Source organism: Zootoca vivipara, chromosome 11 (assembly GCF_963506605.1).
Source record: "Zootoca vivipara chromosome 11, rZooViv1.1, whole genome shotgun sequence".
In the NCBI taxonomy this organism is placed as follows: domain Eukaryota; kingdom Metazoa; phylum Chordata; class Lepidosauria; order Squamata; family Lacertidae; genus Zootoca; species Zootoca vivipara.
This window is the reverse complement of record NC_083286.1, coordinates 46,103,919-46,130,609: the sequence shown is the minus strand read 5'-3', so window position 1 is coordinate 46,130,609 and position 26,691 is coordinate 46,103,919. Positions and strand designations below refer to the sequence as shown.

At 41.3% G+C, this 26,691-nt stretch overlaps 1 protein-coding gene across 4 annotated transcripts in view; it reads right to left on the bottom strand.

Moving 5' to 3' along the window:
• Nucleotides 1-26,691, bottom strand: part of RICTOR (RPTOR independent companion of MTOR complex 2) — a 70,513-nt gene that overhangs the window by 21,283 nt on the left and 22,539 nt on the right. For 2 of the 4 annotated variants that reach the window (XM_035100375.2, XM_035100378.2), the window contains exons 4-26: nucleotides 25,316-25,380; nucleotides 22,642-22,773; nucleotides 21,927-21,990; nucleotides 19,366-19,492; nucleotides 18,805-18,974; nucleotides 17,494-17,561; nucleotides 17,075-17,142; nucleotides 14,763-14,845; nucleotides 13,749-13,836; nucleotides 11,234-11,324; nucleotides 11,059-11,125; nucleotides 10,865-10,945; nucleotides 9,139-9,239; nucleotides 7,417-7,579; nucleotides 6,953-7,054; nucleotides 6,807-6,853; nucleotides 5,602-5,737; nucleotides 3,638-3,685; nucleotides 2,878-3,080; nucleotides 1,752-1,878; nucleotides 1,015-1,179; nucleotides 462-538; nucleotides 279-357 (exon numbers count right to left, since the gene is read on the bottom strand). In XM_035100375.2, coding sequence (XP_034956266.1) covers nucleotides 279-357; nucleotides 462-538; nucleotides 1,015-1,179; nucleotides 1,752-1,878; nucleotides 2,878-3,080; nucleotides 3,638-3,685; nucleotides 5,602-5,737; nucleotides 6,807-6,853; nucleotides 6,953-7,054; nucleotides 7,417-7,579; nucleotides 9,139-9,239; nucleotides 10,865-10,945; nucleotides 11,059-11,125; nucleotides 11,234-11,324; nucleotides 13,749-13,836; nucleotides 14,763-14,845; nucleotides 17,075-17,142; nucleotides 17,494-17,561; nucleotides 18,805-18,974; nucleotides 19,366-19,492; nucleotides 21,927-21,990; nucleotides 22,642-22,773; nucleotides 25,316-25,380 — 2,352 coding nt within the window. The remainder of the gene's footprint in view (nucleotides 1-278; nucleotides 358-461; nucleotides 539-1,014; nucleotides 1,180-1,751; nucleotides 1,879-2,877; nucleotides 3,081-3,637; nucleotides 3,686-5,601; nucleotides 5,738-6,806; nucleotides 6,854-6,952; nucleotides 7,055-7,416; nucleotides 7,580-9,138; nucleotides 9,240-10,864; nucleotides 10,946-11,058; nucleotides 11,126-11,233; nucleotides 11,325-13,748; nucleotides 13,837-14,762; nucleotides 14,846-17,074; nucleotides 17,143-17,493; nucleotides 17,562-18,804; nucleotides 18,975-19,365; nucleotides 19,493-21,926; nucleotides 21,991-22,641; nucleotides 22,774-25,315; nucleotides 25,381-26,691) is intronic. The other 2 variants (XM_035100376.2, XM_035100377.2) reach the window with 2 other exon arrangements.

The window sequence follows — 26,691 nt, the reverse complement described above, 5'->3', positions numbered from 1 at the left end:
ACTATCAGGTGCAATGAAGCTGAGCATTATGCCTAAATTCAGGAACCCTTAAAAACTCATCAGGTCCACAGACCTCAGAGCCATGCAAGTGGCTCTATCTCACCTTTCTGAATGAAGAAACACAACTGGACATACAAGATAGGATGGATGGGGCTAGCATATTCATTCCAGGGAGGTCTATAGGGCTGGCTTTAGCCAAGGAAAGCCTCAGCATAACAAGGAGAGATGTATTCCAAGTTATGAATTTCATAGAGAGATTTGGATTTGTTTAAAAGTACCTTCTGCCATTTCTCCATCTGTTTTGTCACATAGCCTCGTTCGTTTAGATAGGAAAACCCTTTTGGGATTGATAGGAACCTGAAAAAGTACCATCATATACCATTTATAAACATATTCACCGATTACGAAAATGCAAGTTAATTTGGTTTGTTTTCGTATGAAGTGACATATTTGGTGTTTACCTTAAGAGCAGAAGCAAGCCCTTGTCTCCGAGATGAGACAACGCTGGTTTCATCTGAATAAGAGCATGAAGATTTGCCTAAAAGAGAGAGCCAGGGAGAGGGAGGGCAGTTATGTCTCAGGAAATCAGTTTGGTTACACGGGCACTCACATCAATAAGGAATTAGCAGGAAATTTCAATATATACAATAATGGGGAGGCTTCCCCATCCCTGGTGCTCCCCCTGCTTGGGCGGGAGCCAGTGCTGGGCTGGGGGATCCTTTAACTGCTCGGAGGGGAGCAGCAACCACACACTCCTCAGCTGAGCAGTTAAAATATGCAGAGGAAGGAACAAGCAATACCCAGTGGAGGAAGTCGCTAGCAGAGAGACTTAGGAGCAGTGACGGTTTCACCAGTGATATACTGCTGAGTGAAGCCAACATCATGGACCAGTCCTGGGTGATATATCGCCCAGGCCTAAGACCACTGCTTGAGAAGTATGTCATGCTTCTTAATAAACTGATAAACAACAGTATTAATTCATGGTAACTGAAGAATGGATGCCAGGATTCTCACCTTGTCTTCACATGCCTCATCGAGGATATCAAGTGCTTCAGAGGAAATGGCTTTATTCTTGTCATGAAGCTGGGTGACCAGTAACTCGATTCCCCAGTTGCTGAAGAACTCTACGTTGGCTCTCAGCAGTACTCGTAAGTGCTTTGTGGCATACAGCCTACAGCTCTACGAAGCAAGTAAACAAGCAAATTGATCAACGGCAAGGGAAATACAGTAGAGAAAAGTAGATTTTTGCACACAGAAAGCCAGATCCATGCTCTCTCCAAGCACTCAGCTTGAACATACACAATGTGGGGAGTGGTCAGTGGTATACACACAAGCACACCAACATCAATGAGCATGCAAGTTCCACTTAAAATCTTCTCATAGTGAGCAGAAAAGTCTGAAGGGGGCTTTTAAGCATGTTCAGACCCTACCACTTAACACAAGAAGGTCAAGGTGGTGTGGCTGCACCTATACCTCTCCCTACTTTTAGCTCACACGTATTGATGCAGAACACCTAGAGCCATTCATTTAACAAGCCATTAAAATTAAATGCAAATGATATACTGCCTTGAGCTTATACTGAGGCTGAGAGGAAGCGACTGATCCAAAGTCACAGGCTCAGGGCTGAGATCAAGAACATATTTACACCTAGGTCTCCCCAGGCCAACGTTCTATCCGTAACACCACCCTGTGAAAACATCTATTTAAAGATAATCTTCAGAATGTAGGCATTTAGAGGAGTTGTCACTTACATCTGTAGATGCCGTTAGGATTTTGGAAAGAATAACTCTCGCTAATCCATCTCTGCTGTAGTCCAAACTAGAAACAGTCAGTTTGAGTAAGTGATCCTGGTTCTTCAAGGAGCAAAGATTAAGAAGACTGGAAGAAGACGGAAACATTTAATTGTAAATCTGTATGAGAATTGGACTAACTTTAAAAGTCCCTCCATTTTTCCTTCATTGGTTGCCTTTCTCCACTATTTAAGCTAAGTCCTTCAGGCCAGGAATATTTATTCCCTCTGCTAAATTACCCTAAAATCCCATGTAGCCCAATAGGATGATATAAAATTATTTCTATTGAATGGAAGCTGGAGAGTTTTCTCCAGCTTTCAGCATTGAAAGCTTTCTTTTTCCTGAAAAAGTTAAAAACTTTATAAACAAATACAGACTTGGGAAAATGTTTTGCATATTACTGTCACTTTCATAAAATCTAATTGTACACTTCTGAATCTAGTACTATTCTTAATAATGTAGATGAAATATAGATGGTTTGGATGAGCTCATTCAACTTGAACAGTATATGCAACCTATAGAATCATAGAATCACAGAGTTGGAAGAGACCACAAGGGCCATCCAGTCCAACCCCCTGCCAAGCAGGAAACACCATCAAAGCATTCTTGACATATGCCTGTCAAGCCTCTGCTTAAAGACCTCCAAAGAAAGAGACTCCACCCCACTCCTTGGTAGCAAATTCCACTGCCGAACAGCTCTTACTGTCAGGAAGTTCTTCCTAATGTTTAGGTGGAATCTTCTTTCTTGAAGTTTGAATCCATTGCTCCGTGTCCGCTTCTCTGGAGCAGCAGAAAACAACCTTTCTCCCTCCTCCATATGACATCCTTTCATATATTTGAACATGGCTATCATATCACCCCTAGCCTAGTTCCTTTGGGAACATGGCTATCATATCACCCCTAACCTAGTTCCTTTGGGAATCTATTTATCTTTTTCTTTTCTTTTCTTCTACAAAAAATGTAAAAATTTGGGTCAACTAACCACATCCATTTATACAGAAATTTTAAGAACAGTGAAAGAATTCATTTTAAAACTTCCAGGATCTGAGTAGTTCAAAAGATTCTTATAACTGAAGATAATGCTTACCACTGAAACACGTTACACTTTTCAAGCATTTTCACTCCGTGGGGTTGACAGGAGAGCGTACCAAAAAACAAGAAGTAGTGCTGACTAAGAGTGTTAAGTAACCCATTGTTCTGGAGGCTGCGTTCTGGTTTCAGTCCAGAAGAAGAATTGAGCCAGTGTACAATATCTTTCACTAACTCTTCGAGGTAACCATGTCCATCCTGCTTCAAAGTGAAAGGACAAAAACTTCAGTTCCTTTGGCAGCATTTCCCTGCCGCATTGAAAAAAGCACCCATTTACATTTCTTTGGGCACAAGAGAGAGAAAGCGACCATCAAACCTAAAAGCACCCGATAAATTAAAACCAGAAGAAAACCCTTTATTGTGATAACGCTGCAACATGTGTAAACTCTGAAATGTGGGGAGAATCTGCTGTGATACTGCCCTCAAATGATCTTGTCACAAGCTGAAAAGTCAATTCCTGTGGGGATTATGCCTGTCACAAGAGTAAATAAGCCTCAGGCAGTCCCAGGTTTTGTGAGAGCTTAACAGTGGCAGGTGACGAGTGAAGCAGCTCAAGAACAGGTTTTTACAAAAGTGAACATAACACCTTCTGGTCCTTTCCCTCTTCCACCAGCTTCTGAATTTGGTCAAATGAAAACAAAAGAAGAAAATAGACTAGGAAGAACACCTTTAAGTTGTTACCCCTTATGTGTCACAGAGAATTAGGAATGCAAGGCATTAGCTACAGAAAGTTGAGATAATTTTAAGTCTGTATCTACCTTTTGTTGCACCTGCCTTCCTTCCTTCTTTCCTTCCTGTCTTCCTTCCTGAGGGGCAAAAGGGCATGTTGATTTGACCTCTGTATCATCCCCTCCCAATATCCTGAAGCCTATCAGGCCAGTGTGTAAATTTCATAGGCAAGACTCTACAAATATGAAAGCTAGATTTTTCATTAAGTGTCCATGTTGCTGTGATTTGTAGACAAAGGAATGTAGAGGAGACTTTGATTCCTGAATCCACTACTGCCTCTTATAATAGTTCTCCTACAGTGCATAAGGGATGAATCAGGTGTCTATTATTCCAGCTAGGGCAAGTCTCAGGATCTATAGCCATCATTTTTCTTTGTTTATTTAGTGGGCTGCAATTTTATCCTCTGTGCTTTGTTCCCAGAGGTGTTGTTCAGCTGATAAGGCTTCCTTCGGTGAAATGAAGGAAGCAATTTTTGGCAATTAAGCAATTTTTGGCAATTCCCTCTCCAACCCGTAGACACTTGCACCTCTCATAAATCTGCTCCAGAGAACTGGGAGACCCGTCAGAGCAGATTTAGGGGGCACGGGGAGCTGCAGGTGGAAAAGGAATTGTTGGAAATTGCTTCCCCTGCCACTCTGCTAATGTTAAGCCTGACCATCAGCTGAACGACACTGTTGGATACACTTGTGTGTTCCGAATAATAAACTTAATTATCTGTTGTGTTCTGAACCAAAGGCATCCGTTCATCCTCTAGAGCAGGCATGTCCAACATGTATGTCCAACATGTCCCACTATAAAAAACTGGCAGTGATCTACCCATTGGCTTGACCAAAGTTGCTGAGCTTTTTGGGGGAAACCGGCGATTGACCGGTTGGACATGCCTGCTCTAAAGTTTAGGTAGCTGGGATAGGCAAAGCTTGGGAGCTGGCTGAGAAGTGACTTGGTAACCAGCAAGATCTCTCCTCCCATAAAACTGAGAGATCTACTGCTCTGTTAACTGAGTTGGTTAAAGTTAGTGATTCACTGGCCAATCAGGATGATGAGGGTAACTAGACACCCATTGAATACGGCTTACCTAGTGACGCCCTGCAGTGCAAGGTTAAGGAGCAGGGTAAAGACTATGAAGGACTCCAGGGATATCAAGCCATTTCTGTTTTATTAATGAATTGCTACAGTTTAGGGCTCTTACTGTCAGGGGACCACCAGGGGTCAGCGGAGAGTCCAGGAAGTGCGGACAAGGGCTCCCTGATGCAGTAGGAGCCCGGGATGGCAGCACTTCAGAGCTGTTCGCAGAAGGTGGTACTGACCCTCAGACAGCGGTGCAGAGCCTTGAGGATGCTGAGAGGGAAAGGTTCCCAGAGGGAAGCGTTGGAGGGTCAGACCAGAGCGCCCAGGAAGGGGAGGTGCCAGAGGAGACAGCACCAGCCCCCCAGCTGGGCAGTTCCAGTGGGGAGGGTTCTCCAGCAGCCCCATCACCCCAACAACGGAGGGGTGAAGAGAGGCGCACAGAGAGGAGGAGATTCCGAACACCCAGCGTGTTCTGTTGGAGGAAGTCATGAAGGGCGGTGCTTCCGGATTCTGATTCGGGATAGAACAGTCATGCTTTTTGTTGCTCTGTCTTGTACATATGTATATAAATAAAACTCTGTAAAAACCAACCACAGAGTTTGGAGCGGATTACTCGTGAGGAAGCCCCAGCACCATTACACTTACTAATGTGCTACTTTTCGCCCGACTTTATATATCAATGGGATAAGCCATACATTTTCATAAACTCCATTCTTCTTCTAAGATTTTGACCAGCAAATACTCATATTTCCCAGCCTGAATTAAATGTTCCAATTGCACTTCCTTTAGACCTGGCAAACCTGGTCTAATGAATCTTCTAATATTTTTTAGAATATGCAATAAAGGTAATAACCCCCCAAAAGGTAATGCCAACAATACAAGAAGCTGCTAGTTGTTACTTAGAGCTAAACAAAATGAATCTTACCTCTTCAGATTCAAGGAGATACTCAGTTAACTGGCAACCTACAACTGTGAGCTGTTTGGCCTTTGCGTAATCCAGATCCAGGTTGGCATACAATTTGCTGCTAGGCTTGTAAAAATACATCAGTCGCCGTATAAATCTAATATTAAACAGACATATGAGGTGCTGAAAAGTTTGTTGCAAGCTTCAGGCAAATGTGTATACCACACTGTTTTATTTACAAGATGGCCAAGAGGCTTTATGTTTTCAAATGTTAGCACCTGTACTTAAATGCAAATGCTATTATAGAGTCATAGTGAAGTCAATACCTTCTCTTCCCATACCAGCCTGCCTGATCCCTGCTGCTAGCTTATATATTGCTTGTGACTGTACTGGCTTATTGATGGAAGAGCAGATTAGTTTCCTAATACAAAAAAAATCCCAAGCAATATGCATTTATTAATTTATTTGTTCATTCTATTTGTATGCTACCATTTAACTAAGTTCTATGTGCAGTTTATGGAAACATTAAAAATATTTAGCTACAATTCAAAACTTTACACAATAAAACTTTAAAAGCAATTATAAAAAATCCAACAGCAAAGTCTAAAATCAGCTCATGCACAGAAGATAAAACCAACATAAAACCAGTAACCGGGAAACTTTGTACAAAGGTGTAATGCACTCGAGAGATGTACTCAGTACAATTTTTTAAAACCTATGAAAACAAGAAGGGTCTTGACCTGGTGCTTAAAAGAAGAAGAAAAACTGGTGTCAGGGAAGCAACTCTGCTGAGGCAGTCAATAAATAGGGTGCCACCCTGAGAAAGGTCATATTCCTTTTAACCACCCATCTTACTCAATTAGGCAGGGGAACCTCAAGAAGGGCATCCTTGTCCTCTTTCCCCAAGAGAGTTAATTCAATTCAGGGAATTTCCTTTTCTAATTCAAAACACACAAAGGCCAGGTAATTCAAAACTGCAACTGGGGGAAAAAACAGAAATGCAAGCACCTTTTCCTGCAGCCGATCAGAAGCCACGCTTTGGTTTCCGAACGTTTTGGAAGTTGAACAGACTTCCGGAACGGATTCTGTTCGACTTCCAAGGTACGACTGTACAGACAATGTACCCCACAATTTACAAGTGTCAAGAACCCCCAGAAGCAGTTGCAGGAGGAAAAGCAAGCTGCCAAGGCAGAACAGAACCACCCTCCTTTAGTAAATATTAATACCTGTTCCACTGTTCATCTTTGTTGAACTTTACGCTGATATTTGGCCACTGCAAAATAGATAGAGAGTTTTGTAAGACTTGTATACTACTTCCTTTTATTTCAATTTAATCCTCAGACATTAATTAGGGAGCCATATAACGGCTTACCTTAAGTATGGTCCCTATCAGATTCCAATTCCACTCAAGATTCTCTTTGTGATGAAGAACTTGGCTGTCTCTTAGATTAATTAACAGTGCTTCATCAGTATCCTTGAATAGCAGAAGGAAGAAGAGAAGTCAAAGTTCAAACTGCTGCAAACACTTGCATCAACATTAGAAAGTAATGCACAAGTTTGCAGATGATTAAAATATATTGAACTGTAGACAGACCACCACCAAAATGTATGCCCACATTTTCTCGCTCTGCACTCAGAAGCCATGTCAGATTTCTAGAGCAACAGTTTCCCCACCCTATCCCCCCCATGAAAGGTTTTCATTTAAACTTGTAATTCCTAGCAACTCTTATTTTGAAAATTCAGCTTAAATCAATAAAGATTATTGGCTGTTTACAAAAGAAAGAAAGAAAGAAAGAAAGGAAAGGAAAATCACAGACAATGCAGTAAAATAGCTACCTTTAGAATAAATATGTCTTTCTGCACACGATACTGATCCCTTCGATGATGTGTTGACATGGCTTTCTGAACAATGTGATCTAGATGAAGGCTATAAGGTTTCGGTCCTCGTTTCTTCATTTCATGAAAGCGTTTTAGACAATTTAGTGCAGCGCTGGCCCGTCTACCAAGGGGGAAAGTTGACAGTCAAAATTTTCTATAAGATTACTGCCTTTAGTAAGGAATCTGAAAGGATGCGTAATATAGTCAAACTGCATTTCCCAGGGATCTTTGCACTAGAAGATGGCTTCAAAGTCTAACAATGGCCTGAACAACACAGCCCCCCCTTTGCACCTGCCTGTCACAGCTACAGGAAGAATGGTGGGGAGGCACACAGGAGTCATTATGCTCCTGGATGCATGACCAAGCTGCAAACATGGACAGAGATGACCTTTTACAGAAACTAATCTGAGGCAGATATAAACTGAGCCTGAGTTTGTTCCTTTTAGGAGCGCTCCCAGTTTTAAATTGAGACAGGAAAACATTCCACTTAACTATTTAAACGGCTACTGTAAAAGTTTATCACAGGTATTCTGGAGCAAACCACAACTCACTCCTTAAAGAGTAATCACTCCATTTCTGGGTTCGTAATCACAGGCTTTAAGAAGAGGGCAAACTTAGAATTTGAACCTGACTAGAGATAACTTGGACGCGGGTGGCACTGTGGGTTAAACCACAGAGCCTAGGGCTTGCCGATCAGAAGGTCGGCGGTTCGAATCCCTGCGACGGGGTGAGCTCCTGTTGCTCGGATCCAGCTCCGGCCAACCTAGCAGTTCGAAAGCACGTCAAAGTGCAAGTAGATATATAGGTACCACTCTAGCGGTAAGGTAAACAGTGTTTCCGTGTGCTGCTCTGGTTTCGCCGGAAGCGGCTTAGTCATGCTGGCCACATGACCAGCATTACATGTAAACTAGGTCAGTGAGATATCTGTAATTCAGAAAACACAGGGTGAAGAAAAAATCTTAATTTCCCCACTGTATGGAAGGTGGACTTAATGTACATACAATGTACATATTAGATAGCTTAGTTTATTAGCCAAAAAAAGAAGAGAAACTTGTGTTCTTGTTTTCATGGCTTTTGTTTCTTCCTGCTCTTCGTCCCGTTTCTGCTGAGTTGTTTTTTTATCATGAAAGCCTTTCAGATATGGTAAAAGGTAAAGGGACCCCTGACCATTAGGTCCAATCGCAGACGACTCTGAGGTTACAGCGCTCATCTCGCTTTACTGGCTGAGGGAGCCGGCGTACAGCTTCCGGGTCATGTGGCCGGCATGACTAAGCCGCTTCTGAGCAGCACATGGAAACGCTGTTTACCTTCCTGCCAGAGCGGTACCTATTTATCTACTAGCACTTTGACATGCTTTTGAACTGCTAGGTTGGCAGGTGCAGGGACCGAGCAACGGGAGCTCACCCCGTCGCGGGGATTCGATCCGCCGACCTTCCGATCAGCAAGCCCTAGTCTCTGTGGTTTAACCCACAGCACCATTCAGATATGGTACCCATTGATAAATGTATTTACTATCATGCCCACTGCTCTGTATTCTTTGGATAATATGGCTTTTAATTTCAAATATATAAAATCACTAAAGCCACTCATTTAGATAAGCCGTAAGAAGAAGTGCAGCTATACTGAATTGGATATGCCAATTTAGGGTAACTTCAGCAGGTTAATAAAATGTATGCTTACTGTCTCTTCTCCTTTGCGATGTCAAAAGAAGCTGCCATGTTCATTAAAGTTGGTAAGCAGTGTAAGTGATGGCTATGACAATGAGGAAGAATGGTGTTTGCCTGAAAAAGAGAAGAAACATCACAGATTTTCATTTTCAGATACAGCCCAGGTCCCACCCAATGGAAACCAATTTAACTTGAATGGTATACAAACAGAACTCTGCCAAAAGGAAATCACTTTTTCCCTTCTCTTTCCCCTTCAGATACAATTCAGCTAATACAGATTTTTTTTTAAAATACTGAATTTGACATAAATTTTAAAAAATAAAAAATTGTCCAGTAGCACCTTAGAGACCAACTAAGTTTGTTCCAAACAACTGAATTTGATGACAACTGTAGAAAAAGCATTTGCTAACTGCTTGTATATGTTGCAGGCTTCGACAAGATTTCTAACAATTCTCTTGGAAAACCCACTTCCTTGAGATATTATCAGTTGGCAAACCACATTAAAGGAGCCAACAAGCAGTGGATCCATGCATCTAATGAAGTTGAATGTAAGCTATTTATTACAGCTTATGCTATAATAAATATTAATCTTTGGAGTCTTGCTGTTGCTGCAAAAGACTAACACAGCTGCTTCTCTGGAGAATGACTTTTATAGCTGGGGCTCTTAATTCTAAAAGTACAAAATTAACAACCTGCAGAAATAATGAATGATGAACAGGGAGCTTGTAAACCAATTATGAGAGCTGACTGTGCTCTCTTGAGCCAGTATTAGATAGCCATCCAGGGATGGCCGGTAATCCACTGAAGAAAGCAAGGATCCATCAGAGAACTAGCCGAGTTTCCATAGCTGAGACAAGTCTACAGGAAACTTAACTGGGCAGGAGCCATGCCCAGTCCCTAGTCCTTCTGGTAGTTCTCAACAAGACAGCAGGGTTTTGAATCATAGCAGCAGGAAGAAAGTGAAAGGTGTGATGCAGCAGCAAAAGAAGCTCATGTTATTCTAGGCTGCAACAACAGAAGTATAGAAGTATACTATTCTGCCTTGGTCAGATCACAACTGGAGTACTGTGTCCGGTTCTAGGCAACACAATTTAAGGAGGATATTGACAAGCTGAAACATGTGCAGAGGAGGGCAACCAAGATGATCAAGGGTCTGAAAACCAAGCCTTATGAGGAACAGTGGAGGGAGTTGGGTATGTTTAGCCTGTTAAAGAGGAGACTCAGAGGAGATATGATAGCCATATCTAATATCAAATATCAAAAGGGCTGTCACATGGAGGATAGAGCAAGCTTGTTTTCTCCTGCTCTGGAGGATAGGACCCAAACCAATGGATTAAAGTTAAAAGAAAGAAGAAATAATTTTCTCACAGTAAGAGCTTGTTGACAGTAAAACAAACTCTCATGATAAGCGGTGGACTTGGAGGTTTTTAAGCAAAGGATGGATGGCCACCTGTCATGTATGATCTAGTTGATATTCCTGCATTTAAGGGGGTTGGACTAGATGACCCTCGGGTTACCTTCCAACTCTACAATTCTATGATCCTATGACCTTTTTATAACCTACTGCATCTTTTACTGGAGCAAGGACACACTTCTAGGGAACCAGAGAATTCTTTGTATTCGGTAACTATACCATCTTCCTTAAGTAAAATATTCCTTTTAAAACTATTCTTCCATGCTTGGAAGATTCCCAAAGTAAAGAATTTAATCATCAGTACATGAAAGAAAGTCTTCCTTACCATATGCAAAAGTTCCCCAAGTAAGATTGTTGCTCTGACGGATACATGGTCATCGCTGCTTGTGATTACTTCAACTAGACCCTGGAGTAAGTAAGAAGTGAAACGCTATTGTAACCATCTCACTGTTCTGCTTTGCCCAGAACCTACTACAACAGAGTTAACTAATTGTCATTTAAATGAAAGTCTGAACGTACTTCTAAGAGTCCATTTCTAATGAAAGCAGAGAGAACCAGCGCCAAGTAGTTGTCCATGAGGTCAGGCCTAGATAAATGTGCAAAAGAAAATTGAGATCAGCTTCATGCTCTTTTTCATATTATCTAAGTGAAGCAAGCAGAAGTGGCATTAATGCTTTTGATAACAACACAGTACCTTGATCTGGCTCGGTGAGGTAATATAACTTTAGCTTCTGCAGCAACAAAACCATCAGAAAGTCTCCAACTATCTTGAAACCGGCTTGGATCTACAAGAAAGCCACCGAGTGGAAATTCTGAGTTTAATTAACAAGAGCAAGGGAGTATGCCAGTACCATAATCCCTAGTCACCTTTCATTTTGATTTGGTATTGTTATTCCACTCTCCTTGTCTCCTGCTTGATTTCTATGCTAGTGTGTGTGCTTTATAGCTACATAAATACACATAAGCTCCCATTTAGTTAATCACATAATAAATGGTATCAGGTTTAAATTACAGTAGGCACTAATGGTCTCACATTTATCTCAGAAAGACATACAAGTCGGTGACATATAAAAGTACACAAGGTGGACCTATTCTAAAGGCAAGTAAAATGTACTTTTTCCACACTTTAATAGAACTTTACATGTTTCAGGTTCAGAACCACAGAGTTTGAAGGAACCTCAAAGATTCTGTTAATGCAACATCCCTGATAAGAAACCATTTAGTATCTGCTTAATATGCCCATGTATATGAGGGATACTGTGGATTTCTTACATCCCTTCTAACCCTGCCCCCTTTCCATTTCCCCCTCCCCCTTTAATTTTACCACGCACGAAAAGCTGAAAGCGCACGTTGCAACCTTACTGTATAGGAACCACCTTATAATAGCCATTAATGCGCCCATTAATGGCGCAAGAAAACTGAAATCGTATGTTTATGTACGCAAGTCATGTTGAAACCTTTTTATGTTTAACAAATTAGTTTCATTACACCACATGCCTCATTCTTGGCTGCATTGGGGGTAAGTATTCAGATAAATAGCATCTGTGGTGGCAGCAGGAATAAAGGGGGTTTAGTGAAATAACCAGAAAAAGCCTAGCTCTTAGCAGTACATCCTCATAAGAGTGGAAAGGTGGTACAGGGAAGTGTGGGGACTGCCTGAGCATATCAGAGCAAAAGGGGGGACAGAGGCATGACACATTCAGCCTTGTTGCAAAACAAAATCTTAGCATCTGTCTGCACCACTGCCCCTTGCCACCTCTTACTTAACTTTGTTATACTATTGTTTATGCGCTTATTTTTCTCTGCTGTTTGCACATCTGCAGTTCATATGTGCAAGTGAACACTTCAGGAATCATTAATTGAGAGAGGGAAAGGGACACCATGAAGGCCAAGCAGCAGATGAATTAATCAGTAAGCACTTCAAGCTGCTGCTTGGCTTTATGGCATCCCTTTTTCCTTTGTTTGCCAGCTACCGCCAAATTGTTCATGTGTACACATGACCTGCAGATGCACAAAAAAGCAACAACAGAACAGTCACAATGTAAGAGAAGCCTGTTGGTGTCGAGGAGATGGCCAGGCTGATAAAGCATGCTTGCAGGGATGAATCAGGAGGAACCTTGCAAGGAAGTTAAACCCTCTTTAACTTTAAATTTTCTGATAACTAAACCTGGAAGTGGAATCTTCATCGATAGAGGGAATCCACAATATGCTATGAATGACATCTATATGAAGCTGTCAGTAGAAGATCTGGAGCACAGGGTCATCACTATGCCGATGACACACAGCTCTATTTCTCCACAACACCTGCATGAGCAGCAGTTGTTTACGCCCAGAACCAGAGCTTGAATGCAATTGTGGATTGGCTGAGGGGCAATAAACTGGGTGAGAGTCATGGGAAGATGAAAGCTCTGTGAGTAGGGTTGTTCCGTAAGATAGGTCAACTGCCTGTTCTGAATGGAGGTGTACTCCCTCTGAAGGAGCAGGTACCTAGCCTGGGGATACTCCTTTATCATTAGACATCCAAGTGATATCTGTGTTTACGAGCATCTTTTATAAGCTTCATCTGGTATGCCAGCTACAATTGTATATGGAGTGGGATAGCCTGGCCAATGCAGTGACAAACTTGAGGCTGGATTACAGCAATGTGCTCTATGTGGGGCTGCTCGTGGGGCTAGTCCAGAAGCTCCAGAAAGTGAGGAAAGCAGCAGCTAGACTGCTGGTGGGGGCAGCTCTCTGACAGCATGTAGCACCTTTGCTAAAAATTGTAGCATATGGCAGGCTGTGCAACTGTTTAAGGTTGTGTTGATTGAACAACCTGGATCCCAGATACTTTTAAGGACTACCTGAGCACATGTAACCCAGCTCCATCACTGATATCATCTGGATTAGCACTGCCTTTTATCTGGAAGAGCATGGGGGTGTTTCAGAAGCCATTCAGGCTTCAATTATAAGTTAAGCATTTAGTGTTGCCAGTCCCGTGCTGAGAGAGTCTTCCATCAGAGATTTGGCAGGAATCCTTGTTGCTAAGTGGCAGACATATTTCTGCTGTTTAGACAGAGAAGCTTCTGGTTACTGCAATTCTACAGTAAGGTACTCATGACTTAGTCTGGCAATGAACTGCTGAACACAAGTATGCAGAAGCCATTACAGGAATGGACTTGATAAGCTTTCCCAATGAATGAAGAGTAACACGCAAGTTCAATACTAACCTACACTGAGAAGTGCTTCTAAAAATTCTTCTGTCACGATAGGAAGAGGAAGGCGAAATATATCATAAAGAACTTCAAGCAGTCCTCGCTATAAACATAAAAAGGAATAGAATTTTAAAAACCAGTAGAAATTTAATGAATTTGCACTGGAGTGTGAGGGGTGACTTTTGCTGATACCATTTTCCCCTACAGCTGTCCACTCCTCTTCCCATAGTGGCCCAGAGGGCACAGAAGGAATAAGCAAAATAGTCTTCCATAGCATGATTTGCATTCAACAGTTTGTCACAAATAATTTTACATTACAGACGGATCCTAAGCTTCTGCCTCTTAGAAGCATGACCATAATAAAATAACATTGCTCATTCATACAATTTTAGCATTTAATATCTTGTAGTGAGCAATAAGGCTTGTTGCAAGTCACAGATGCCTAGTGAACACATCACAAATAATATGAGATGACTCAGGGGTATATATAGATTCACTCTTTAATCTTCCAGCTGTTATTCCAACAGTATAAAAAAAACCCCTCTCTCAACTTGTTTTGTTTGTTAACTCTCTTGCTCTAGAACCTATCTCGTGCTCTCATTTCATGATTATTTGGGTCAGACGATGCCACTTCAGGGAGATCTGACCAGCTGTCACTCTTCTTGTTTCAGAGACCCTATCCTCTCTGCTCCAACACTGTAGCTTCAGGCAGTCAAGAAGGATTAATCCTGACTCTCCTGTCCCTATTTCCAAGTGACTGTCGTCCTCAACTTACAGCTTCCCAACTCTGCTCATTCTTGAGAGGTTCTGTAGCCTCTGAGGACTGCAATTGGGCATTAGTAGCTTTGTGGCACTTCCAGCTGTCAGTCATGCCATGGAGTCAGAGGGCCAATGTGTGCACAACCTCCAATAATACAGATATATACACACAGAGCGATTTCTGAGAAAACAGAATTTGTACATCTGTCTACACGAGAAGAGCGAGCATACAAGCCCTCAGAATCCATCTTGTAGAAGTCAAACACATACCCTTATTTCCATATTAGGTATACACAGCACTCCAATGAGAGATTGGATCCCGGAATTTCCAGGCTTGCATAAACTAATAATGCCTAAAAACAAAATATAATGCATAATTACATGATGGCAAACGCACGTGCAAATACCCAGTGGAAAAACTTCTGCCACAGGCTGAACAACAGACAGTTGGTCTAAAAATAACACAGCATAAATGTCACAGGATTTCTAGAACCATGAGCAAAATGTGTTTCTTTTATCATGGAATCATCATCATAATATAGCTCAAAGAGAGCAACATTCGCTTTGCCAGGAAGCAACAAAATAAAAGAAAATAATAATATTGGCCAAAGTGATGCTACCGAAAAATGGGAATCGTACCAGATAATTATTGAAACTTAAGAATCCTGCAGGTTCAGATAAGGAGTTTCTCTACTCAAACACCTTGTTCTCAAGAGTGCAGCCAGATGCTAGCTTCCAAGCAGGACAGGAACAGCCTCCCCTATGGTCAATTCCCAGCCCCTGGTATTCAGAGGTTCACTGCCTCTGAACACGGAAACAACATTTGGTTATCATGGCTAATAGTTGTTGATAGACCTAGAACAGGGGTCCCCGAACTACGGCCCGGGGGCCAGATGCGGCCCAATTGGGCTCCCAATCCGGCCCGCGGCGACCTCCACCGCTCGCCGCCTGCTCTTACGGCGCGCAGCGCGGGGGCACTCTTCCGGGTCGGAAAAAAGTGCCGAAAATCCTTTGTGCGCATGCGTATGGGCCTCTCCCGACCCAGAAGAGGTCATTTCTGGTGCACTTCTGGGTTGGGGGAGGCCCATACGCATGCACACAAATGATTTCCGGCGCTTTTTCCGACCTGGAAGCGCGCCAGCGCGCCAGTAAGCGCCCGTTCGCATGCGCACGGGCGCGCACTCCCCCGCCCGCAGGCCCGCACGGATGCGCACTCCCCCGCCCGCCGGCCCACCGCGCGATCGGTGCGGTGGGAACCGGCCCAAAGCCCGGTAAGTCTGGGGACCCCTGACCTAGAACTTCCATGAATGCACCTAACCCTTTCCCAAAGCCACCTAAGATAACCACATCTTATGGCAATGAACTGCACAGCTGTGAGATGAAGTATTTTATAAACTTCCACCACATCTCCCTTTGTTTTTGTTTTTTTTGCCAACGACAAAGCTTTAGCCTCCCATCAGAACTTCTAAAGAAGTTATCTTCTGTGTCCAGACAATTTCAGAGTTGTGTTTGTCAGGAACCCGAGGCTTTTTAAAGGCTACCTCTGGGTTGTGGAATTCTCTCCCTAGAATTCATCTCACCCCCTCCCTGATGGCTTTGTGTTGCTGCGAAAACCTTCCTGTTAATGCTCTTGCAACAATTTATTTTGTTGTTATTTTATCAGCTACTTTGTCATGTTTTAGTTCTAAAAGATCGACAAGACAGCACTGATTCTGATACTTGTTCTTCCTCAGCAATATTTTTTCTCCCGTATACGTTTAGTAATTCTAGCTCCTCCTGAATCTTTTTTTAAAAGTCACAATTTCAATCCAGTGATAAGAAGGCCAATTTCAGCAGCAAGTTGCATATACTGCCTGCTTCCCCAAATACTGGCTCATGCACTAAAACAGTTGAAAGCCCTTTTCCAAACTCCACAGCCTTCTGGGATTAGCAATGCAAGTGACTTTTCCATTGTGGTGCCCTATCTATAAAATGTTCTCTTTGGGGAGGCTTTGTCTAGTGCCTACTTGGCCTTTTCAATCCCCCCCCCGGGGGGGGGAGATCTATTTTCATAGGCCTTTTAAATGTTAGCTGAAGTGGTTTTATTGTATCGGCTGTGTTTGTTACTTTTTCTCCCAATTCAGTATTGGTTGATTCAACTTTGCAGTTGCAGCTGTTTTATTTCAAAATTGACTTAAATATGTTTATTTCACTGCAAGCTGCCCTGATAACTTAATTGAGCTCAGGCAGGATGCACATTTTTAATGCATTAACAGTTAAAAGAGCTCCAATTACCACATTTGGTTTTTAAAAAGAAATCTTGGGTATGTGCTTTCTGACCAGATAATTCGTTCATTTTTAATTTGCCAATCAGTTCTCAAACTTCACCTCTTGTTGCATCTATTTGAAATGGTTGTTCAGAACAATTACAACCACCCTCCATAAATGTGGTCCCTGAAAATAAGATCTCCCAATATTGTCAACCACCCATTTTCACATGAGGCATACAAGAGTGTGCATATATATATATATATCCAGTAACATACACCTTTTCCCCACACTCCAAGTATGCCATCATTCTAAAGGTTGAACCAAGTTCTTACCTGCCCACGATCGAAATGCTGCAACAATTCCCATTTTACTAGCAGACAGCCGTGCTTCTCGGTCCTCCCTGCCATAAAAAACAATATTAAGAATAAATATCCATCTTAAACTGAGTTGTGTTTATTAAACACTCAAATGGGTATCTTTGATTTGTGAAAATTGTATGGTAAGAATATGAAAATTATGGGTTTCTCTCTCCTCCACCCCCATTTTCTCTACTGAGGATTGTTAAAATGAAAATTGCTATGCATGGGACAGATGGAGTGTTCAATATTGGAGGGGCAGGGAATAGTATCACTCATGAAAGCGTGCCCTCAAAAGTCAGAGAATGGCTTGCAAAAGCCCTCGCCCAGGATAGAAAGTTCAAGTACTTGAATATCAGTGTTATCAAGTAGCAGCTAATGGAGACTGTACTTACTTCTGCTGTCCTTCTGCAGTATCTGGATTGTGCCTGTAGTGAAAGTCTGTGTAGGGCGCTAATATCCTCTGCAGTAAGGAAATAAAAGTTTGGAGTCATTCCCATCATCACCATAAAATCTTTATTATTATCCATCGTTTAAATGTTGAAAAAATACTGTCTATTCCAACATAAGTAGTTCTTTCTTAAGTGATATAGAAAATAGAATTTGCTTCTGACCTTAACAAAGATACATCCAGCAAAATTATCTATGAAGCAGAGTAAAGTCAAGGCATCTGTGACAGGTTTGTTTGGTTTTTTTAAATAAATGTTCTGTTGTATATGTGCAGCCATTAAGTGGCGGTTGAGGGTTTTTTGTGTGGGAGCTTGGGTGGTCGTGGAGAAGGTAGATTTAGAGTAGATGAAGTAGTTGATAGGTATTCTGTTATTTGATTACCAAGAACGTTACCTGTGAAATTAAGTTTGTACCAATGATACCAGAAAGCAACCATTAAGATTCAAGCCAATAAATATCCATCTTTAAAGTGTCATACCAGTAATCGTCTATTTCAATTTCCAGCTAAGGTATCCAGGAACCCAGTTGGTGGGGAGCTCTTTTAAACTGTCAAAACTGCCTTTTAGAGGAGAAAGGTTAGTTTGTGGCTGAGAGTGCACCAATAAAAGGGGGGGGGGGCTAAAGGAGGAGACAGGTTCTGGATGGTAAAAAAGTTACCCCAGGAAGGAGGCTAGCTTTACAGTAAGGGAGTTTCTAGTGAAGTGAAACCCTTATCTGAGTACACATAGGAACAGTCTTACTTATAGCCTCGAGTCTATATAGGTACCTGGCCACGTTTTGTGCTGGAAGAGTGCTCTCATTTTATCTTTAAACCCCAAGCGTTATAGGGGGTTTACAGGGAGAATAAATGGGATAGTGGGAGGTGTACTTTACCTCAGGATACCCCCATTGGTTCTTTTATAATTTGAGAAGTTGGTTGTAAAATAAGACGGAAAGTAAAGGACTTTCGTCGCAGCATCCAATTAGAATGACCTATTATTACTTACCTTTTGAAAAAGAATATATGCAGCATCTTTTTGCAACTTTTACTTGTTGACAGACCTGGCAGAAAGTACTGCCAATTGAGGGCTTCTTTAAGGGTTTGTTTAAAAAGAAAATATGGATAATATAGATCACCGGATTGAGGCAACAACCCAAAGCATGTCTGTTCAGTAAATCCTACTGAATTAAGTGAGTCTTAATCCTAGTTAAGTGGGGTGTGGAATGCAACCTAAGTGTTGATAAACTAAGACTATATAAGAAAATGAAGTTCCTACCTCTAATTCTACATCTGCACGCACATACTGTCGAGTCTTTGGATGATTGAGAAGATGCAAGACGGTTGTTATGAGAGCTTCATTTATACGGCTTAACTGACAGTCGATCACATTTTTCAAAATGGTACTTAAACCACCTCGAAGTGCAACTACTTCTGGATTCTGAATTGCTGAAAGAGAATGATATTAACTGAACCAATTAACTGTATTTCTCATCGAATCTTATTTCTATGTTTATGTTAAGCTTCATATCAAGAAAATGTTAAGATTTCAGCTTAAAATCTTTTTTTGTTTAAAGTCAAAAAATATTGTAAATTCCTTTTCTTGGATGCTCAGGGAAAAAATATCATTATTTACTTACGGTATTTACCAATGCCAAAATAGGCTTCTAATCCATTTATAAAAGATAGAAACCAATTGTACAGCATTATTAAAATTCAAAATAATTAAAAACACGCCATACTTAAATCACACAATAAAACAAACCTATTAAAACACTGAAATATAAATGTCCATAATTAAATTACGCAACAAAACTATAATACTTTTCAACTTTCTTACCTAGTTCACAGATAATTGCAATACATGCTCGAACCATCCTGTCCCTCTCTTGAAGGCCGTCATTTCCAACAGCTATCAAGGAATTGGTAACCGAACTAGGAAATAATGAAGCATTCACAGTGATCATCTGCAAAGAAATGCAAAAAGAAATGGAGAGATGGGTTTGTCACTGCAACATTACAGTAGGATTACAAAACAACACTATTGGCTCTGCTATCTGTTTGTACCAAACTCTTTCTCCCACCTGCACATTTGGGCTCTGTATTCTGCTCTTTCGCTTCCACATTCTTTTTAAACAGTTTCTTCGACAAATACATAAAGATGGCTATGCACTGTAAAAGGTTAGAAGCCATACTAAGATAAAGGATCTACTGCACAACCATGCAGATTTCTCTTCAGGGCCTTCTGGTTCAATTAAACTAGGGAGTAGCAGATATGCACTCAAGAAGCTGTTTCTAAATGGTGTTCAGCAAGAATGGCCCCTTCTGTCCTGAAGTGTTCGCAGCAGATAAATTGTGGGGCAAAGCTGGAAATGAAACAGCACCACAGGGCTCATGCATTTTCTTAGAAAAGCAAATGATTCCAGGGTCTCCATACCTCTATGCAGCCACTGTATTTGAGAAGGATCATGCAGATCCATACTGCCTCCGCATGACATCTGCACAATGGATGTCCTGTTTGCATCAGGGCCTCCACACATACAGCACAATGTGCAAAAGCCTAATCCATGTAATTTATACACTACGAAAACAGAATATCAAGACTGCACCCATTAGACCTACATGTGTGGCCTCCTATGCAACCCCATTCAAGTGCATGAATGTCAGGCATCAGCAAGCGCACAAGAAGCAAGTCAGGGCAGGCATGATTCACCACCACACAGTGTTTCTCCCCCTCAAATACAGCATCGGCATAGGTCTCAGGAAAAGTAATGTGGGAAGTCCCCCAAAGGAAAACAAGAACCTTTCGGAGGAAGGTGGAGTAGAATATACATCACACAAATAACTGTGCAAAAAGAGGGAGAGGCTGAGCACTGCATACTCCAATCACTGTTTTCCAACCTTTCTAAATTAGGGAAAGTTTAGTACAAGACAGGCATAGGCAAACTCGGCCCTCCAGATGTTTTGGAACTACAACTCCCATCATCCCTAGCTAACAGGACCAGTGGTCAGGGATGATGAGAATTGTAGTCTCAAAACACCTGGAGGGCCGAGTTTGCCTATGCCTGGTTTAAGACATGTATATTGGCTTTAGCAAAGAAATTTCTAGTTACTATGGAAAATGTTGGAACAACTACTATGATGCAATGGACTATGTGGCCCTTTATATAGTCTAGTTATAGGAACTCATCAAATTTCTTCCTTTCCTACTTATGACAGGATGGGAGGGAGGAATCTGCTTTATTTGCAAGTTGTCTTTCAACAATGAAAGAGTTACAATATTTTTGAGAAACTCTTGCTTTGTAAATCATCATCTGATACTATGTAACAGGAAGCTCCTTTAGACTAGACTTCAAAGGAAAAGCTACACCCTTCTCTCTCCAAGAAGATAAACTTTCATTTAATTAATTTGTATTTTGTACCATTACACTAGAAACGGAGTAGCAATCTCTTTCACAAATACAAGAACTTACATTCTTGAACTGAAGGCATGAACAAACTTATGCTCATCATGGGTGGCAGGAAAGTACAAACAAGTGACCACTTATTATAGCTTGGGTTCTTTTACTAACAAATTTTGTCTGTATTACAGAATTGAAAAATGAAGATTGCTTATTAGTTTGTTTATCATTTGGCATGCTAAAACTAAAGTAGAAATAAAATCCCATCTTCTGAAATACTTTTAAGTGATTTGGCTTATCGCTTCAAACTTACAACTTAATATCTACTGATAACATACCTGTTAGTAGCTCAATACATTGCTGCAGTAATTGAGCGTGAAAAGTAAATTGCATTGACAGAAGTAGTTTTGAATGTAATTATTTTGTCCTCAAATGGCTTGGTCTGAGGGCTCCTGACCACAGGGCTATACAGTACAATAGTAGGAAGAAGGGGCAGTAAACTCTGTTTCTACAGTGGTACCTCGGTTTATGAACACAATTGGTTCCGGAAGTCTGTTCATAAACTGAAGTGTTCATAAACTGAAGCGAACTTTCCCATTGAAAGTAATAGAAAGTGGATTAATCCGTTCCAGACGGGTCCGCGGAGTACTCAACCTGAAGCGTACTTAACCCGAAGCATGGGTGTAATTGCTTCCGGAAGTCTGTTCATAAACTGAAGCGTTCATAAATTGAAGTGAACTTTCCCATTAAAAGTAATGGAATGTGAATTAATCTGTTCCAGATGGGTCTGTGGCGTTCGTAAACTGAAAATTCGTAAACCGAGGTGTTCATAAACCAAGGTTCCACTGTATTTTTACAACCCCATTTGCAACACAGTTGCAACACTCCAGCCATTTCACACATTAAAGCAACATGTCCACTGCTTTTTTCATAGTCATACAGAATTTGGTTTTGGGTTATTCAGTGGAAAATTGCACTATACTATTGTTTCCGAACATACCTTCCTGACTAAACGAAGTGCTTGTGTCCTTTCTACTTCATTACTCTGCTGTATATCAATGCACCTAAAAGCATAAAAATGTGGAGGAAATACTTTAATTAGGGTTCAAGGTGGCAGAATGTAGTGCATTTTAAAACAGCCGTGCATTTCCCAGATATATTCATTTTTCACTTTGGAGCATATAGCGGCAAGGTTCAAGTTATTGAGATGACTGGTGCAAAACAGTCCCGACAGCCACTTGCACCAACGCCCCTCAATTTACTCTCCAATTTAGTCATTACCATTCTGTGCAACCAGCTAAACCCAATGTAACAATATATTTGAGGCTATCTTTCAATAAAACCAGGCTATGCAATAAATATTTATTGATTTGTCGTGTTTCTCCCATTTCCAATTTCAAAATAAATTTATTTTGAAAAGTTGTGCATTTGGGATTGTAGCCCACAGCGTCACTCAGGTACAGGAGGCTGCAGGGAGGGGAACTGCTAAATATTTCTTCTCTCCTCATTCCATCAAAGAAAGCCTGACCATCAGCTGAGTGACACTGCCGCATGCAACCCTTATTGTTTCACGTCACTCAAAGCAGGCATCTATGGATATTAAATGTAACGGGTTCCCATCTGCTCAGATGAAAAGGTTCAAAGAGTCATATAAATGGTGATTCATTATCCAAATCACGAAAAAGATTTCAAATATAGTATCAATTTATTATTACCTGGCTATCAAGTAATCCACTTTTAATTTTAACACCTTCTGCAGAATACTGGAGTCTCGGATAAGGTATCGAAGGGCTCGTAGGCCTGCTGCTCGCACCTCTTTTGCTTCATTCAGTAAAGCTAACCGCAAACTATGATGCAAATGATAAGAAAATTACTCAGGCTTTAAATAATTAAGTGTGTCCCTTTTGCTAAAAACAGACTCCCTCTTCCTTTCTGTGAGACAGGAACAGATCCATGCTTAAGTACACAGCTATTCATGTTAGACGTTTTAACACCCAAGATGTAAGCAAAACTCTCCACTTCTTTGCATTTTCTTCTCCTTGCTGAAAACAATATTAATAATGAAAGTAAGTTAAGACTGCCTGTTTCCATGAAAAGCATGTCCTCATTTTAAATAGTTACACAATTGTGAACACCAAGTTTTCAACAGCTTGGTAATAAGTAATTTGGTTTCCACTTCAAAGCTAGCTGGCATCAATGCCAATTTGTAAAATTCAACCAACAGTGCAGAGAATATTAAACAATACTTACCATCTCAGCCTGTGATGTCATTATTTGGGCTAGGGTGTGTGGAATGTGTGTGGCCCAATGCTTCCTGTTCTGAAGCTTCTTTGGTTAAAAAAAAATCAGTGCTAAAGAGCTTATGCGTCTCAAAGGCTCAGCTGGATGGTCCCGCTTGCACAAACAGAGGCCAATTGTTCACCACTTTCAGGGTTAGGGAGGCTATTCTGATCACACTGCTTAGTGACAGACTGTTTTTGCTTACCTCTGTAGCTATTTCGGGGAATTATCTGCCTTAGGCCCTTTGACTGTGGAATCCATTCTTTCTACAGCTGGCACACATTAACTGGATTTTTAGTTGAGAAGTTCAAAGACAGATAATAGCTCTAGCAATCTGTTAATGTAATGGTTCTTTAATACCAATAATTAGATAGGAGGTGCTAGTTTCTCTTGTCTGGATTCATTTGCACTTTTAAAAAAATGATAATTAAAGGTAGGGTAGGAACTGGATCCAGTCCACTAGCCACATCCCCTTCTAAAGTAGAAATCAAATAATTGCTAAAATATTAGGAATCATCACAAAAATTATCACAAGCTGCTGCAATGTCACATCTTGTTTTAAATATCAGATTAGACTTCAAGTGAATGTCTAAAACCCAAAAAGAAGAAAAATAAAATCTGCACTCAGATTTGAAGTAGTGATTGGTAACACAGAAGTTATCAATTATCTTTTGGGTGGTTTCATTGCCCATGAAAGTAATATATCACTCTATTTGTTTACAATACAGTCGTACCTTGGTTCTCAAACAGAATCCATTTTGGAAGTACGCTTGACTTCCAAAAATGTTCAAAAACCAAGGTGCGACTTCCGATTGGCTGCAGGAGCTTCTTGCACTCAATCAAAAGTCACGTTGGACTTTCGGGTTTCCAAAAAAGTTTGCAAACTGGAACACTTACTTCCGGGTTTGCGGGGTTCGGGAGCCAAAACGTTTGAGTCACAAGGTGTTTGAGAACCAAGGTACGACTGTATACCACTTAACTGCTATAGACAACAAGTGCTAAATTCTCTCTGATTTTAATGTAGCAGGGTTATAGACTTATGCTGTACAAGTTCTACTGAATTTAGCAGTAAATGAGATGTGGACTGCTACCCATGCTAATGGTAAAATAAATAACATTTTCTGATACACAAACTTAGCAGAGAACAATATAGTATGTGAATATCAAGATTCTTCACTGGATAAAAGTGAAGGATCCGTAAGGATGGCAATGCTAGCGGAACTACACTGCTGGAAGCTCTGGATTCTATCTTGCCACCAACTCGTCCAACTGACAAGCCACTGCGTCTGCCACTTCAGGATGTCTACAAAATTGGTGGGATTGGTACCGTTCCAGTTGGTATCCTGAAACCAGGCATGGTAGTAACATTTGCCCCAGTTAATGTTACAACTGAAGTAAAATCTGTGGAGATGCACCATGAAGCTCTGAGTGAAGCTCTGCCTGGTGACAATGTTGGCTTCAACGTAAAGAACGGGTTACCCGCTAGCGGATTACCACTACAAAAAAAAACCCCATCTTTTGTATTTATGCTTATAAAATATTAAGCATGTTGCTTTAACAAAATTTCGATGCAATAGTTTAAAGAAATCCTGCAGGACTTTAGCTAACTTTGTAAAATCAGACTTTTCAGTCGATAAATTGCTCACAGATTTACTACACAATGAACTGAGTAGAAAACCTGGCAAACAGCAGCCTGTCGGTGCCATCTGAGACAAGCTACCAGGCTCACACTAAGCATTTCAACAGGGCATCCCTATGACCAAAGACTGGGTAGAAAAATGCTACTGGGTAGAAGTTAAGGGACAAGAAATGACAAAAGGGGCACAGAGCCAAGACCAGAATCTAGACCAGTGCCTCCTTCCTCCAACACAAGAACTGATCATGGCTGAGATGTTTCTGGTCTTCAGCTTCTAATGCTGTATCAGAATCAAGAACTCTGCAATGGATAGTGCACCTGCCACATACTCAGAACAATCTGAATCATGACCTCAACACACTGGCCTTCAAAATGCTGTTTAGCTTACAACTGAAACAACAGTCACAGAAACACTGGCTTATCATTCATGAATGGTCCAAATAATGCTCCAAAATAAAGAGAAAGAGACTTACCATATGATGATGTTTTCATAAGTAAAACCTAGCTTTTCTTCAGTATGACCAGCATTACAAAGAAGCTGCAAGTAAAAAATGTGTATGTCAACTGGCAGGGTAAGGAGTTCTGTAACAAGTCAAACACACTTTTCTCCACAGCTACTCAAATCTCTCCCTAGTTATAACCAAACTAAGCAATTTTTTTCAAGGTATTGCTGAAAGAGAAAGATGTGTTATCATCTTATTGCATTTTAGCAACCCCCCTTTTTTAAAAAAGTACTTTCAATAAAGGGGGACGCGGTTGGGCTGTGGTCTAAACCAGAGCCTAGGGCTTGCCGATCAGAAGGCTGGCGGTTCGAATCCCTGCGACGGGGTGAGCTCCCGTTGCTCGGTCCCAGCTCCTGCCAACCTAGCAGTTCGAAAGGACGTCAAAGTGTAAGTAGATAAATAGGTACCGCTACAGCGGGAAGGTAAACAGCGTTTCCGTGTGCTGCTCTGGTTCTCCAGAAGCGGCTTTGTCGTGCTGGCCACATGACCTGGAAGCTGTACGCCAGCTCCCTCGGCCACTAAAGCGAGATGAATGCCGCAACCCTAGAGTCATTCGTGACTGGACTTAACAGTCAGGGGTCCCTTTACCTTTACTTTCAATAAAATATGCTGATAATTCAAATGACTGAAATGAGTTTCATGGCAATAGTTTCACATCTTTGTCCAATCTATTTCTGTAGCACTTTTCATTTTGAAGTGCATGAAGCTAACCTCTGCCACTCTCGACATTTGCAAAACTGCAAATTCACTGCTGCCGCGCTTGTTTATACATCTATAAATACAGGCTGGCAAGAGGATAAAGTTTGCTTTATATGATTCAGCTGTTAAAAACACAGATAAGCAGGTCACCTTCTAAAAGAAAGGTTTCCAGGTAAGTGGCAGAATGTCTTAAAGGGATAGAAACTAGAAAAGTGAAATGCAAGTGAAAAGCATTTTTTTCAGCTCTGCAAAAAAAAGGGTTGGGTTATCACCACTAAACAAACTTTAACTTGCAAGTACCCTTTTATTGATGGACTGCAAGAAGATCAAACCTATCCATTCTGAAGGAAATCAGCCCTGAGTGCTCACTGGAAGGACAGATCGTGAAGCTGAGGCTCCATGAGAAGAGAAGACTCCCTGGAAAAGACCCTGATGTTGGGAAAGATTGAGGGCACTAGGAGAAGGGGACGACAGAGGACGAGATGGTTGGACAGTGTTCTCGAAGCTACCAACATGAGTCTGACCAAACTGCGGGAGTCAGTGGAAGACAGGAGTGCCTGGCGTGCTCTGGTCCATGGGGTCACAAAAAGTCGGACACGACTAAACAACAACACTTTTTTTAAAATATTTTTTTGGGGGGGGCAGAA